This window comes from Halyomorpha halys, unplaced genomic scaffold (genome assembly GCF_000696795.3).
Source record: "Halyomorpha halys isolate HHAL.00 unplaced genomic scaffold, Hhal_1.1 Scaffold262.1, whole genome shotgun sequence".
NCBI lineage: Eukaryota > Metazoa > Arthropoda > Insecta > Hemiptera > Pentatomidae > Halyomorpha > Halyomorpha halys.
In genome coordinates, this window is record NW_027109480.1 from 853,267 (window position 1) to 868,069 (window position 14,803).

The 14,803-nt window shown below is 28.7% G+C and overlaps 1 protein-coding gene across 1 annotated transcript in view; it reads left to right on the forward strand.

Moving 5' to 3' along the window:
- pnt (pointed) overlaps positions 1-14,803 on the forward strand; it is an 83,468-nt gene that overhangs the window by 25,044 nt on the left and 43,621 nt on the right. Inside the window, exon 4 of the mRNA XM_067047665.1 lies at positions 5,053-5,190. Within this exon, the coding sequence (XP_066903766.1) occupies positions 5,053-5,190 (138 nt within the window). The remainder of the gene's footprint in view (positions 1-5,052; positions 5,191-14,803) is intronic.

Here is a 14,803-nt window from a genome sequence, read left to right on the forward strand (position 1 = left end):
TTCTAATGCATATGGCAGTTTGGCTGATGGTATCTCACGCTTGTCATATCCGGTCCAGAAACTACCTTCAATATCCACTCGTAAACTACTTCATTTGTACCTCCATAACAGAAGGCATTACTCATTGCAAATTTAAGTTATCCTAAAGCAATATCTGGAATCCCGTTGGTGCGTCACGGTGCCAAAACATTCTAAATGGGTTAGACGATACCTTGCAGATAAGCCTCCCGATGCACTTAACCGAGACCACAAACACTTTTCACTTTCGATACAACGAGCACTTGTGTGATTCTTCTTGCTTCCAAAAGGTCTATCAATAACAAGACTCCACCTCTGGCACAAGCCGGGTGCACAACCTTCTGGGCCGAACTCTGAGGACGGACTGGTGTTTGCCGGAAAGGGATGTTGAGGCCCGGAAAAGAGATTTGCCTACAGGATATCCTGCGACAGAGGTCATACTGCCTAGCCCATCGCCTTAGCTTTGTCATGGATCTAGGTAGCCTCCTGTTCCGGGTTGGATAGACCGCCTCGTCCCACGCAAACTCTTAAGACGGTTATTTTGCACAATGTTGGGGTTAAATTTTATTTCCGTCTGATATTATTAATTATGAATCCCATAAGTGCCCGTTCAAGTTTAAAAGTTTTATAAGTATGATATCTGTGATTGCATATCGAATTTTCATCGTGTATACGTGACAACTTAATGTCGAGTCTACATAATGATGATAATGTACGACTGATCATACTGCAATCTTAAAATTAATGTAATTTTTATTGTACAGTTAACTATCAAAAATGCAACAAATAAGAATACATTTTTAGAAGGAATGTGAAGATCAGAATAACAGGGAGGAATAGAATTGAGTAACAGGAGACATGTTCTGGCAAAGTAAGGTTCGCGAAAGTGTACATTCGTTTAAAATTTTAACTACACAACTAAATTGGATGAACTTATTTTCATATATATAATCTTTTCAATTTAATGGGATTGGTATTTATTTTTTAAATAAATCAAATGGTATCCATGTTAAGTCTCAACACTATTATATCAACAGTCCAACGTTTCGGCCAATTCGGCGATCCTCAAGGACAATCTAACAATTAACAGCTTATTATATATTTATTTGTAACATTTTTAACAACAAAAATATTATTAATAATTTAACATACCATAAATATTAATAATAATTTTAATTCTTCGAAATACATTTACATTGAAGTAAATAATAGAGAGATAAATTTACAGAACACATATCTTGTCAGACAATTTTATTTTTTTAATTCTAATATACAATAGAGTAAAGTGTTCTATAGAGTAAAGTGTGTCTAATATACAATAGAGTAAAGAGTTCTATATAATAGAGTAAAGTTATAATATATAATAATATGATGATATAATAGATTTCATTTTAGTCCTTTTATTTTTTTCTTTCTATACTTTATTTTTTTCATAGTTTCTCTATAACCCCAATACATCTTTCCTCTCTCCCCCTCTCTTTGGCAAACATAGAATACAATTAAAATATAAGCAATAAAAATATAAATCAATAACAATATGGACTCTTAAAAATTGTATTTTCGTACTAAAGTATTATTTAATTGAAATCTTTAAAAAAATCAACAATTGTCTAGAAGGATATAACAATATGTCTGCAATAAACTTGAAAAAAATGTATTATACCCTTAAAAATCTAAAATTCGTATTTACGCACATAAGTACTATTTAATTGAAATAAAAAAAAATCTGCAATTATCTAGAAAGATATAAAAATATGCACACTACAAATACAACAAAACGTAATATAGATATATAAAATATAATAGATAATTATGATATAATTACTCATTTTACAATGTCCTAAGATGGCTATCCTCGCTGTGTGTGTAGCTCGAGTGTGTATACCCGGTCTCATCTATGTTTATTTTCAGTTTACGAACTATTAAAAGCTATTCTTTTTATGGTAAAATATTTTGGACTTATTATAGTACTTATATGGTATAAAAATAAAATAAAAAAAATTCAACTATGACATTATATTATTATATTTTTGGGGGGAGATTTTTGTAAAAACTTAATTTATAAAATTGTTTTGTAACATGTTACTGTTATAAAATAATTGCATACACAGGGTAGCTCATTTCAAATTTTTAGAGGCTTTAGATCGGTTTTAATAACTTTCAACGTAAAATGTTTGCCATGTCCTCGTAGAAGTGTCGATTTCTTACGTTCTACATCGTTTTAAGTTCAATATTTCTTGCAGTTTAGTGATATCATTGACAAATTGATTGCTTTATTGTTTAATTTATTGGATCGGCCTAGCGTATTATTGACTTTATAGACGACTGAGCTGAGAATTTCATTCATTTTCCCACTACTAGCGCGATAAGGGAACAGGTGTTTGGTAGACATTGCCACTGTGGGAACGCGTTGGTGTTATTCGTCCGTAACTGCTTCTCCTCATTTATAACGCTTTTACAACCATAATTATATTCTATCCTTTGTTTTACATCGCTGTGTAGTTTGAACTATTTTGCTACTATAAAAAATATATATTTTAGGTGTTTTTTCCGTGCTATAACTCTATAGTGTTATTTTTAAAGATCAGGAATAGATATATATCCAGCAAAATGTTTATTTGTATATAAACTTTATATATTTTTACTTCCTTGACACATTGTAAACTTAGTCAAATATAAAAAAAAAAATTATTAGATTAAATGTATTAATTAAAAATATGATACTAGAACCTATCACAATGTCGAAAGTTACTACTGTTTCAAGCCAGATTAAGATATTCCAGACACGGCTTGTTAAATTTTATTTTTAAGTTCAGAAGTCATTGATGTATAAAATATGTCTTTATTTTAAAATCAAAGGATATCAAATGTCAATTGAATTTTTTATCTTTCTTTTTATAAAATATATTTTGTATTTTTTAAAAATTAAATTCATTACATTAAAAAACACGTAAAACGAAAAAACAAACTTAATACAATTTTTTTTAATTATAATTTTATAGTTTCTTATATCAAGGCAAACAAAAGTTCAGAACTACCTTCTATCTGGGTCTTACAGTAAATATGTTATAATTTATTGTCATATTTATTTACGATCTTGATATTAAGACTGTCTATACTATACACTATTACATATCAAAAGTACAATCAAGTTCTTTATTTTTATAAATCAAAAATAAATTATTTATTATTTATTTACATATTTCATCTTATTTTATTTATATTTGTATGTATTTTTATACCGTATTAAATTCTGAGCATTGTAAAAATTACAGATTAAAAATGAACATTATTATCAATTACCAATCAAAAATAAATTATTTATTTACATATTTCATCTTATTTTATTTATATGTGTATGTACTTTTAGACTACCGTTAACTTCTGATTATTGTAAAAATCATACAGATTAAAAATAAAAATTAATAGCAAAACAAAAAAACCTTGTGATCTAATTCAGTTTATTGATTCAGCCTCTTGTCCTTCAAGTGAATAATACCGCTGTATAATTAACCTTAATTGTCCCACCTAATTACTCCCTCACAAAACAGTTAAAACATTAAGGGTATGAACATTTTATTATTCAAAAGGGAAACAAACCAAACTGTAAGATTTGACAACTTAATTTTTATAATACTTAGAGCAAATAGGTTGAGCATCAGGTTTTACACCATGACATTAAATTTTGAGGTGGCCGATAAGATTTAAGTGAGGGAAAAGTAGTTCGTTTTGAGCTGAAGCAGAAATATAATATAATGAGATCATTTACGGTTTTAATCTTTGGCACAGTCGACGTTCTTAGTTGCAAGCATTCGTAAGTGCTAAGTAAAAATCAATACTAGAATAATAAAAGATAGAAGTATGTGAATAAATGAATAATAATAAAAATAGTAAAATTACATGAAGGAATGGCATAAAATGAAATAGGATTCATAAAAATGTATGAAAAAAACAAATTTTGATATAATTTAAAAAATACTAGGAATACAAAAACTGAGTTTGTCGCTTCTTATTACCTTTTACACCGATATGTGTAATTTATTATATATTTTATAATAAATGAGACATGATAGTAATTAGGAATATTTTTACAATTCCTCCTTGTAATTACAATAATTTTTTTCGTAAAAAACTTTCTATTTTTTATGTATTATTTTGTAATTCTTCTTATTTATTTTTTTCATTCATATGATTATTTAATATACGCATTATTCTTCATATCACTTACCATTTTATATGTTCATATTTTTTTAATTTAAACTATTTAATTTTTTCATATCTTTGACTTAATCAAATTATAATTACTCTTTTATTATTCTTGATGCTCAATTTGTTTTGCCATAAAAAAGACCTATAACTAAGACCGAAACTTCAGCACGAATTGCAACAGCGTGTTTTATTTTTGGTCTCATCTCCATCCATCTTGAAATAGTTTTCGTCAATTATTGTACCGCGGTACCTGGAATAAGACTGCGGGCAGTTACAATATTGTTTTATTGACCGACTCCATAAGGAAACTGATTTTTCAATTTTGAAATATTGATTCAAGATTGAAATGTTCAACCCGCCTTTTTGAGATAGCGTCAAAGGAGTGAAGTTAGTTTATTTATTTATTTACAATTTTTGAAAAATACTGGCTTTCAAAATTACAAAAAAACTATTCACAAACCTGTGTGTTTGTGAATAATTTTTTTAATGAAAATGTATTCCTGTTATACAAAGTTTGATTTATCTAAACACCGTATTCTTGAATAGAAATATTGCTTATTTAACTGAAAATTTCTACGCTTTTGTCCTTTAACTGAACAAATTATATTGAATTAATTATATACTCAAAGTGATTTTTCATTCCCTGAACTTTATTGGGAGTCGATTATGCTTCTTACAAATCGTAATTTAGCCTGAATATATCGCTTTTGACTGCCTTTGGTGTCTGTGTAATTTTATATTTTTATGAGTATTCAAGTGTATACAACTGTTATTTCTTGTCTATTTTTTATATTTTTATAATTTTTTTTTTTTTTACGTTTTCAGAAGTGGAAAAAGAAAGGAGCATGGTAGAAAACGGTGGAGGACTGTACGAATCTACGATGTGCGTTGGTGATTTCAGCCAGTTACTCAAGCCGCACACCTCTGCCACAACCACCGGAATCGTTTACGCACAACAGCACGGTAAGTCCTAGTATTTCACGGTAACTTAGTATGGCGCCCAAGTCCCAATTTCCAAGACCGGAAAAAGTCGAAGTGTGTTTGACGTATTCGGCCTTGACATTTAAGCATTTTTACTGCTTTCGCTACAGAATAAATAAAAAATGTTTTATACTGTAATTTTTCGGATTATGCAAATTTTTAAAAGTTGCTGGGCGGCCCCTTTCCGTCCAATTTGATTAAGAGAGATAATCATTAGTTCGTTTTGTTTTTAGGTATTTTTGGAATGTAAAATATTCGACAAAATTTGGTTATTTTATAAAAAAAAAAAAAAAGTTCAAACCAATGAAATAATAAATTAGGAAAGGAAATAGTACCTTACTAATATTGGCGGGAAAAATAATTTAAGAAAATTAAAAAACTAAAGCAAATAATTAACGATATCACATAAGTACATTCAATAAATGATACGTTGGTCCTTTATACGCACACTATTATTCAAAATATTTATATTAAGAAAAATATAAGCAATTGGCATACAACTTTGCGATGGCACTTCATAAAAATCGTGAACATTGCCAAAAAAATTAGCGAAAGGTTATTTTTAGTAACTTGTTAGAAAATTAAAAGAGAGGTAAGATAAAAATTGTTTGTCACTCGTTTTGGATTATGCGGATTATGTTATCGAATCCCTCACATTAATGGTAAATATAAAACCTTTTTTTTATAATTACAAGAGGATTTTGAAATTTTTTTATATCCATGCGTTTGTATATGTACATATATACCCACTCCTTTGAGTCCATTCAAATCTATAACAAATATATTTTTAAAAAATTGAAAAATATAATTTCATTCTTCGCTAAGATTTCATATAAAAGTTGTTTATAAACAATTTTATAAATGCATGTTACACATCGCTTCAAAGATATTTGTTTAATGTATGTGTGCTACATTGAGAAGAAGGAAACAAGTGATACTGAGATAAGTATATATCACTCCCTGATAAAACTGTTATCATGCGAAATATTGAAGAAATTGTACAACATTAATTCCTAATAAAATGTTCTGTTATTCTTTCTTTTTTTTATTCTTTTGAATAAATTCGAGGGATATCACAGATATTTTCTCTTTATTCCTTAATTTTCATTATGAAAAACATTATCATGATTGGTATTTTTTACAGTAAGATTCATTTTTAATTATTAAATACCAAGCAAGATGATAGAGAGAAAAATTCCTTTGGACCTCATTATTCAATATAAAATTATATAATAATATTTTTATTCCAGTTACATTATTGAAATTATGTTTTCATAAATAATATTCTGGGAAACATTTCTTATTAATTTTTATTTCTTTTTTCCCCGGTCTTTTACACTGTGCCCTTTTTCTTGGAATTTTATATCTATAATATATTAATCAATATTGCAGTGGACATTCATTTTTAAAAAGTATATATCACTGCTAAAATTAAATAATAACCATAAACTAACATGTTTTTAATTAATAATTTGACCCAAATATTTTTTTAGTATATATATTTTTTAACAAGTCTTAAATTAACATATTTTTAATCTGAAGAATTTTTTTTTTTTTAAATGACTAGTGTAAAATATTGATTAATATATAATAGATGCTGAAGTAATCCCCAAAATTGTCACAAGTTTTATTATAATTATTATTGTTTTTTTAATATAAATACTAGTACACTATAGTTTTCTTTTTCTATTGGCTTACATACTGGTATCTTTTAATAGAACAAATATAATCGCCTTCCCTCGTTTGATCCGATGCAGTGCAATTTATAAACATGTTATCTAATCAACAGCTTGTGATCTATAGAACTGCATTAGATGGTTAGCATTGTTAATCAGTTATTAAAGAGATTTACTAACCGTTACAGATAACAAAGAAAGGCGTGTGACAAACAAGTATAAATTTTCTGTAATTTTTACTCTTTGATATATAAGTAGGACAGCATAACCTCACTTCCTCGCGAGTTGTTAAGCTTTCTTGCACCGTCTAATCGCACTTGTGTAGTAGACCTCCAAGAATTATTGCAATACTTCGGACTTTTCATATAATTTTCTATGAAACAAGAACTTGTTTCGCAATCTTGAAGAAAACTGTCCAACGGTTTGCATGTTGTTTCTCAATAAGACAATTTATATTTTCATTACGTGATATATTCAGGTGTTTCTAGATTCTAAGTGCACGTAAAATAGTACACGTCTATTCCCCACTACTTATTTACTACTTTAGCTACTCAGTTTTCATTCTTAGAAGCAGCACTAAGTCGTATCTCGAAATTCAAAGTTTATCAATTTGTTCGATACTTTCAGATTCATTCCACAAATTATTCAATTTAGTTCTAATCAAAGCATAGGTAATACAAATATTTTTGAAAAAAAAAAGTTTCCAGTTATTGCCTTGTAATTTATTGCTGAAATCCCTTTTTCATATTTACTAAAAACAAATTGTGAAAGTATTTGTTTTATAAAGTACTTGGAAAATATAGTTGACTCTCGAACCTGTAAGTGTATTTGTAACCTAAAAGTATTTTTTTTTGGGGGGGGGGGGGAAATGGCTTTATTTCTTTTTAATGAATTCTTATTGAATATTTTATTTAAAAATGCTGATACAGATCAAGGATAATAAAAAAAAAAGTCGAAATAATTTTATCATTTCCTAATTTTATTCAATACTTTCCTACTACAGTTCATATTATATAAAATAAAATATCACTATAACTATTCAAAAATATTCCGCATATTGGTCAGACATGATAATTATGAATTTCTCATTACATTTGTACATAATTGGTATGCGTAGTAAATAAAAACCCTTCACGATATAATGACCTCAGTTCATTCTTTTCAACATAAAAATATTTTATAATTTTAACACTTCCTCTGCGATAAGATTGAGAATTTCTCCATATGAACAAACTGCTGATAAGGGGATGTGATAAGGGCGGGCTGGAGTGTGGACATCGGTTCCCGCCCGCTAAGCAGAGGAATAGAATAATAAAGGGGCTAACACACGGTCCTGTGTTACACCTGTCTAATGCAACACCATTACCGGGCTCCTGGAGAGTGGTAAACCTCATGCGAGTTTTAAGCATCTGTTTAAATTTAATATTCACTTTATTCAAACTGTTTATTGTATTAAATTCTCAGAGCAGGTGATGAGAGTTCGTTAATATAAAAATATTTTAAATACTAATCACATTTAGTTTGATCGGAATCGGTCGTTATTAAAGTTTTATTTTTCTGATTCTACTCTTCCTGGATAGGTTTAATTGAAAAAATAGAACGGGTGACATAATAATATAAAGTAATTAATTTATAATTAGTTCACTTACATATTGATTTCAATAAGACAATTTAGATTATTGTTAGCAATCCCATCCTAACGTTATAAGTTAGAATTCAAATTTAGGGCATTATTGCAGTAAAAATAAAAATACTAGCAATATGCGTTGTATCTAGCTGTGTACGTTTCATTGAGTTTTAACACATACTTCCTTCGAGTTAAATTTACACCAGACAGCTTGACACCAGTTTAATCTCTTTCATTCGATAATCATTAAACAAACTAATACGTAGGATTTCAAGGATTGGAGATATCAGTTTCAAGAAAAAAAAAGTGTTATTAAAAAAAAAAATGAAAATAGGAAATTAGTCATTATCTTTTTATCTGGAATTTTTATTTGCTCATACTCGCGTTATCTAGGCAGCCTGCCTGTTTATACGATTGCGAACAACCTTCTGTCCGAATTATTTATATCTTAAGAACTTGTTTTTCGCTAATATTTTATAATATTAATTCAACTTTAACGTATTATTCCTCTTCAATTTGGTATCCGATTATAAGTTTATATTAAAAATTAATGCTAATATGACATTAATATTATCTCTATTTATAATATTACTTTTACCATTTTACTGAGTTTCGGGGACAGATCTCCATCTTCAGAACTTATTATTGTTGCAAGGTCTATCTTTTTTAATTATGTCAATTATTAATACGTTTGCCTTATCTTATAATTAATTACCTATTTTGTCAATTTCCCATTCAATTTTTAAGCTTTTAATTACAGATTAGCTTAACATTATTATCACTCACTTCACACAGTATTAGAAAAAAAATACTGTATGATAAGTGAGAGTTAATAGTGTTAGCTAATCTGTAATTAAAAGTTTTTGAAATTGAATGGTAAATTGACAAAATAAATTATTAAGTATAAGATTAGGCAAGCTTATAAATAAATTAATTTAATTCCTTATTTTTTGATATGTTAATTTGATAAAATTTATTGACCCGGGCAGAATATCCTTTTTTTCTAATATTGAGATAAGCGAGTGTTCATAGTTTTAAGTTAATATTAAGTTAATTATGAAAAGTTTTAAAATGAATATGATTCCTTATTGTTTTATTGTTTCATTGGTTAATTTGACTAAATTTATTGACCCGGGCAGAATAGCCTGCTAAAAGATTTCAATTGTTGGATGTGAGGTGCAACTTTATATTTAAGATATGCTAATTTATTATAGCATAGAATATATAATTGAACTGTTAATAGATCGTCCTTCAGGATGGCCAGTTTGGCCTAAACGTTAGACATTTGAAGCAATTATAAAGAGTGTTTAAGAACTAACTTCGATACAAATTATTTTATTTAAAAAAAAAAAAAAAACTATATAAAAATATATTGTGAAGGTATAAATATAGAAACGACAAAATTTAAATAAAATAATATAGAGGATAATGAAAAATACAAAAAAAAAATTATTATCTAACATAATAAAGTGAACAGATACACCATAATACATATATTTAAAAGATCTATTAGTTTAATTAAATGAGGAGATAAAATAACTGATATTAAACAGTAAGCGTAATAGGTAAATTATGATTATAAAAAAAAAATGTAATAAAGAAGGTAGAATGTGGTATGGGTAAAAGGTTGAAATTAGAATGATAAGAGTTAAGAAAATGAGAATATGAAATACATGAATATAAGTATAAATTTATTAGAAAATGATCAAAAAATGCCCAATTGTTTAAGTATCTAAACATAAGATTTTTCCCCTTGCGTAATGTTATTAAGTTTGATGCTAAATGGTATTAATTCCTATTATCCTTTTTTAGGTTAGGATAATAGGTTAATTCCTATTGACGTATTCCGTAGACCCAGGTATTTTTGTGATACCCCTACTAACTTTATGACAGTTAGTAGGACGAACCTACTAAATAAATAAACCCAGTATACGACATAATCTTGGGAGTACGTCCAATTCAAAATAATCTTTAAACTTTTTCCTTTTGGGGGATGGGGGAGATATTTAAAGGATTATTAATTTGTTGAAGGATCTGTGTTTTTGTGGGGTTTCATTTTGGGAGGACTTTCAACCAAGGATGAAGACACTAAAACATTCTTACCTGTTCTATATAGACAAATAAGAACGAAGTATAAACAATTTTCGATTCGCAATAGAATTTATTTGGAGTGATGCTTACGTATGGCGGTCAGGAGGGAAGATTTATACCTCTGATGAAGTAAAATTTAATCATTGATGAGGTCAGAAATGTGTGACGTTTCGGTCTAAGTTCAAGTAAAATAATAACTAAATTATTTTTATTTATGAATCAATTTATTTGTAATAAAAAAAAATAAATATTTTGATGTTCATTAAAAAAGAAACATTTTTTTTTTAACAGAATAAAAATTATAATAATAAAGACGAATAATATTTTTATAAAAGTAAACTATTTTCCAAATACCCTTTAAAAATGTATTTAATGTGTTATGTATTCAGGGTGTTGGGAGCAGTTAGGGTAGGAAGGTGGGGATGCGTCAACCGTTGCGTCAGTCTGGTTAACAGAGTATGAAGTCTGTTACAATATGGAAAGCGTTGTGTAATGGTTAATTCTGTATGGTTACACAAGTGCTCATCATAAAGCTCCGATCCGCATCGGAGGAAATATTCAGATAATGGTGGCTAGCCCCTTTCCCTTTCTTGCCTCGACGTGCTTTACTTCTTATTTCGAGTAGTAGTGTATCCAGGGGGGGGGGGGAATTACACTCAATTTGTATTTTGAGGTAAACAATAATTCAAAAGTATGAATTCGTTTCAAAAATTCAGAAACCAAGAGAAAAAATGTCTTCCACCTTTACAAAATTCAGGAAGACTTCCAGGTTGTAAACTTGTGCCAACAACATTCCAAATTTACCTATCGTGATCTTAGAACCTTAAAAAATAATAAGTTCCAATTTTTTATTCTAAATGTTTTTATTGAAAAATACAATCTGCCACAGTTTAGAGCAATACGTATTAGTGTTCTAAGTATTCATTCATACCATAGAAAAAGGAACAAAAAAAATTATAACAATAGTACTCACAAAATTAAATACAAATAAATTACAAATATGATGTAGCGAAAATATAAATCGTTGTAACTAAATAAAGCTGATAAAATTGTAACAAAATAATTATATAAAAGATAAAAAAAAAAATTGAAATTAAGTAAATCCAGATTCATAATATGTACTAGATTTATATTCATCCTTAGGAGCCCCAAACCACGATTTGCTGCCCTCGGGTGGAATGCAAAGCAGGTTCCAATAGGATTTCTGATTAGCTATCAATAAAAACATTCTAATAGCACCCGCATTATATTTGTATTATTACTACATAATATTATTTTATTTTAGTAATATAATTGGTAATCAGATATTTAAGTAAATGGTCGAACAATTTTTTTTTTGTTGAAGACTTCCAAACAGCCACTAATGTATGTCTAGATTCAATTCTCGTGTTCGCTGGGAAATAAATATTGACTGACCAAGGTGGGAATCATACTCACATCAGGCACTGTGGGAACCTCGCCATAACCTTGCCATCAGATTCCTTTAAATTATTTTACAATATATTAGCGTTTCGAGGATTAGTCCCCATTCCTAGAACATATTATTGAAAACCAAACATCGTATATAACGTTAGGAACATAACTTATAAACTCATTAATCTTAAGTAGTGTATCAAACTAGTTACTTTATACATTCGAATAATACTCGTACTCTATAATGCATAACATTATCCAGTGATATCGAAAAGTTAGCCAGAGACGTGTCAGCCAGCTTTTGGTCATCTTCGTGTTCCCTTACCTAATATGTATATATGAAATAATTATGTAACATATTGAATTTTTTTAAATCAATAAATGCATCAACAGACCTAAATTAATCAGAAATATGAAACAATAGATCTTATAGTGAACATTTGAATTAGTCATCTTTAAGCTCTCTCGTCTAGGATAACGTAGTACTCGGCCATTCTTATTATAACTTTTTTTCTCGATGTTTTATCAATTAAAGTGATTTAGAAGCTTGTAGTAATTGACCAATCGATGTAACGGTTTGAATTTATGTTACCGTACTCTATACAAGGTCTCTCTCTCTCTCTCTCTCTCTCTCTCTCTCTCTCTCCCCTCCCTCTCTGTGGCAATTATTCAATGTTGAAGTACAACATCCGCTGTAACAGTTTAAAATTGCGTAACTTGCCTTGGGTGATCTTGGAAATTCTAACACCTTCATCATTCCGTTTGGAGTCTGCTTAATTGCACGTTTGAACGATGACGCCGATCTAAGAGATTCAGAGTGCATCCACACATATCCGTAACGTGACAATTCGGTATCCGTGTTTCTTCTTTTCCACTTATAATTGCCGTGTCAGCGCTCCTTTTCTGTACTCCATTCTTAGCAACCAATTTGGACAAATTTCTGGAACCTCAGTTGGAAATTATTGTTGTAATTTTAGAAAAATAAGAAGTTCAAGTAAAGAAAAAAAGTGAATGGGTTAGTTGGACATGAGATGAGAGAGAAATTATGGGGAATATGCCACCTTGTATGAGGAATTGCTGCATCGAAGTTTTATGAATATTTTAGAATAAATATTTCTGAGATTAAAATTGAAGAAATCTTACGAAATTTCGTTTCTCTCAACGCATCACTGAGTATTTCATCATTCACTATAATTAAAGAAGAAAAAAACACGTCCGTTAAACTTAAAAAAACGTTGACTTGGCATGCCAACACGAATTCTAAATGATCCCTTATCTTCATACCCTCATACATACGTGGTTAAGTATTACTGTATCTATCTACAATCGTGGTTATACTCCTACAAGGTGTGATAAAGAATCCACACTTAATTATCAATAATTTTTTCACACAAATACTACTTTACGGAAGCCTCTGGTGTACCTTTGAGAACTATATAAAATATGTTGGGAGAAGATAGTTGACCGTATGATAGTCCTCATGGCGGTCAATAGTATTAAAAACTATTTATTGTTAACCAACGTTTCGCTTAACTTTGCAGGGCTAAATGAAAACAAGATACAAACACTGTAAGAAATGACAGGTCGTTAAAATAAATATCCAGAGAAAATAAGAAAATATGTTTAAAAAAAAATATATTTTTTTAAAAATATATAAAAGAAATAATAATATTTAAGGAAGTATACATATAGGTGATTGTGAAAATAGTAACTATAATGAAATTTATAACTATTTTCCCATCCACCTATATGCATACTTCCCTTACTTAAGCTTGTTATTATTTCTTTCATATATTTAAAAAACAAAACTAAAAAAAAATTGTTTTTGTATGTTTTCTTATTTTCTCTGTTTATTTATTTTAATGTTCTGTCACTTCTTAAAATTTTTGTATTTTGTTTTTATTTATCCCTGATCAAGCCCTGCAAATTTATAGTTGCTTAACAATAAATAACTTTTTCTACTATTATGTACCTTTATTGACCGTCACTCGGACTATCTTCATACAATATATAAAATATGGGTAAATAGAAACTCAATTCATCGATTAGGAAACTATAAATTTGCTGAAATGCTAATCTTTGAAGGCTTGAAAATCGCTGTCCATCCGTACCAAGCTGGCAAGTCTAGAAGTCATTTCAAGAACTTGGATGATTATATAAAATGTTAGGTGTGCTAAACGTCTTTCGTGCCTTTAGCGTGTAACCAGATGTATTAATTTGTGTAAAAAAATCAACAAAAAAACCCTTTGAAGAACTGATGGAATCATGATATTTGACTTTATATTCGATTCACCCCGCCTCTATCATTTCTCTGTCAATATATGAGAATGTATTTGTAAGTGTGTGGGTGTATATATTTATATTTACTATCAAATTGTTTTCTTATTTAGATAAATGATCAAGAAATCTACCATAGCTCTTAATCGAGGCAAAACAATTGTGTAAATTTGTACAGGAATGTAAACAAGATTCAAGTTGCATTGAAGCCACCCCTAGCGACGCTTTGTGTGGTCCGAACGTGAAGAAGCAAATCAAACCACTTGTTTACATATAGTTGAAAGTTAAAATCCAATGTTTTTGTTATTTCAGTATTTCCTTCATTAATAGAAATTTACATGAAAAGCGATTTCCTAGTCATAGTGCTTTTCCCTCTCTATTTTGATTCAGTTCTCCGTACTTAAATTATATTTATTTATTAAATAATAAATATTTATATTTATTTAGATAACATATTTTTTTATACTTATTGTTGTAAATCATTTTGCAGGACCAAGCAATTTCATATATT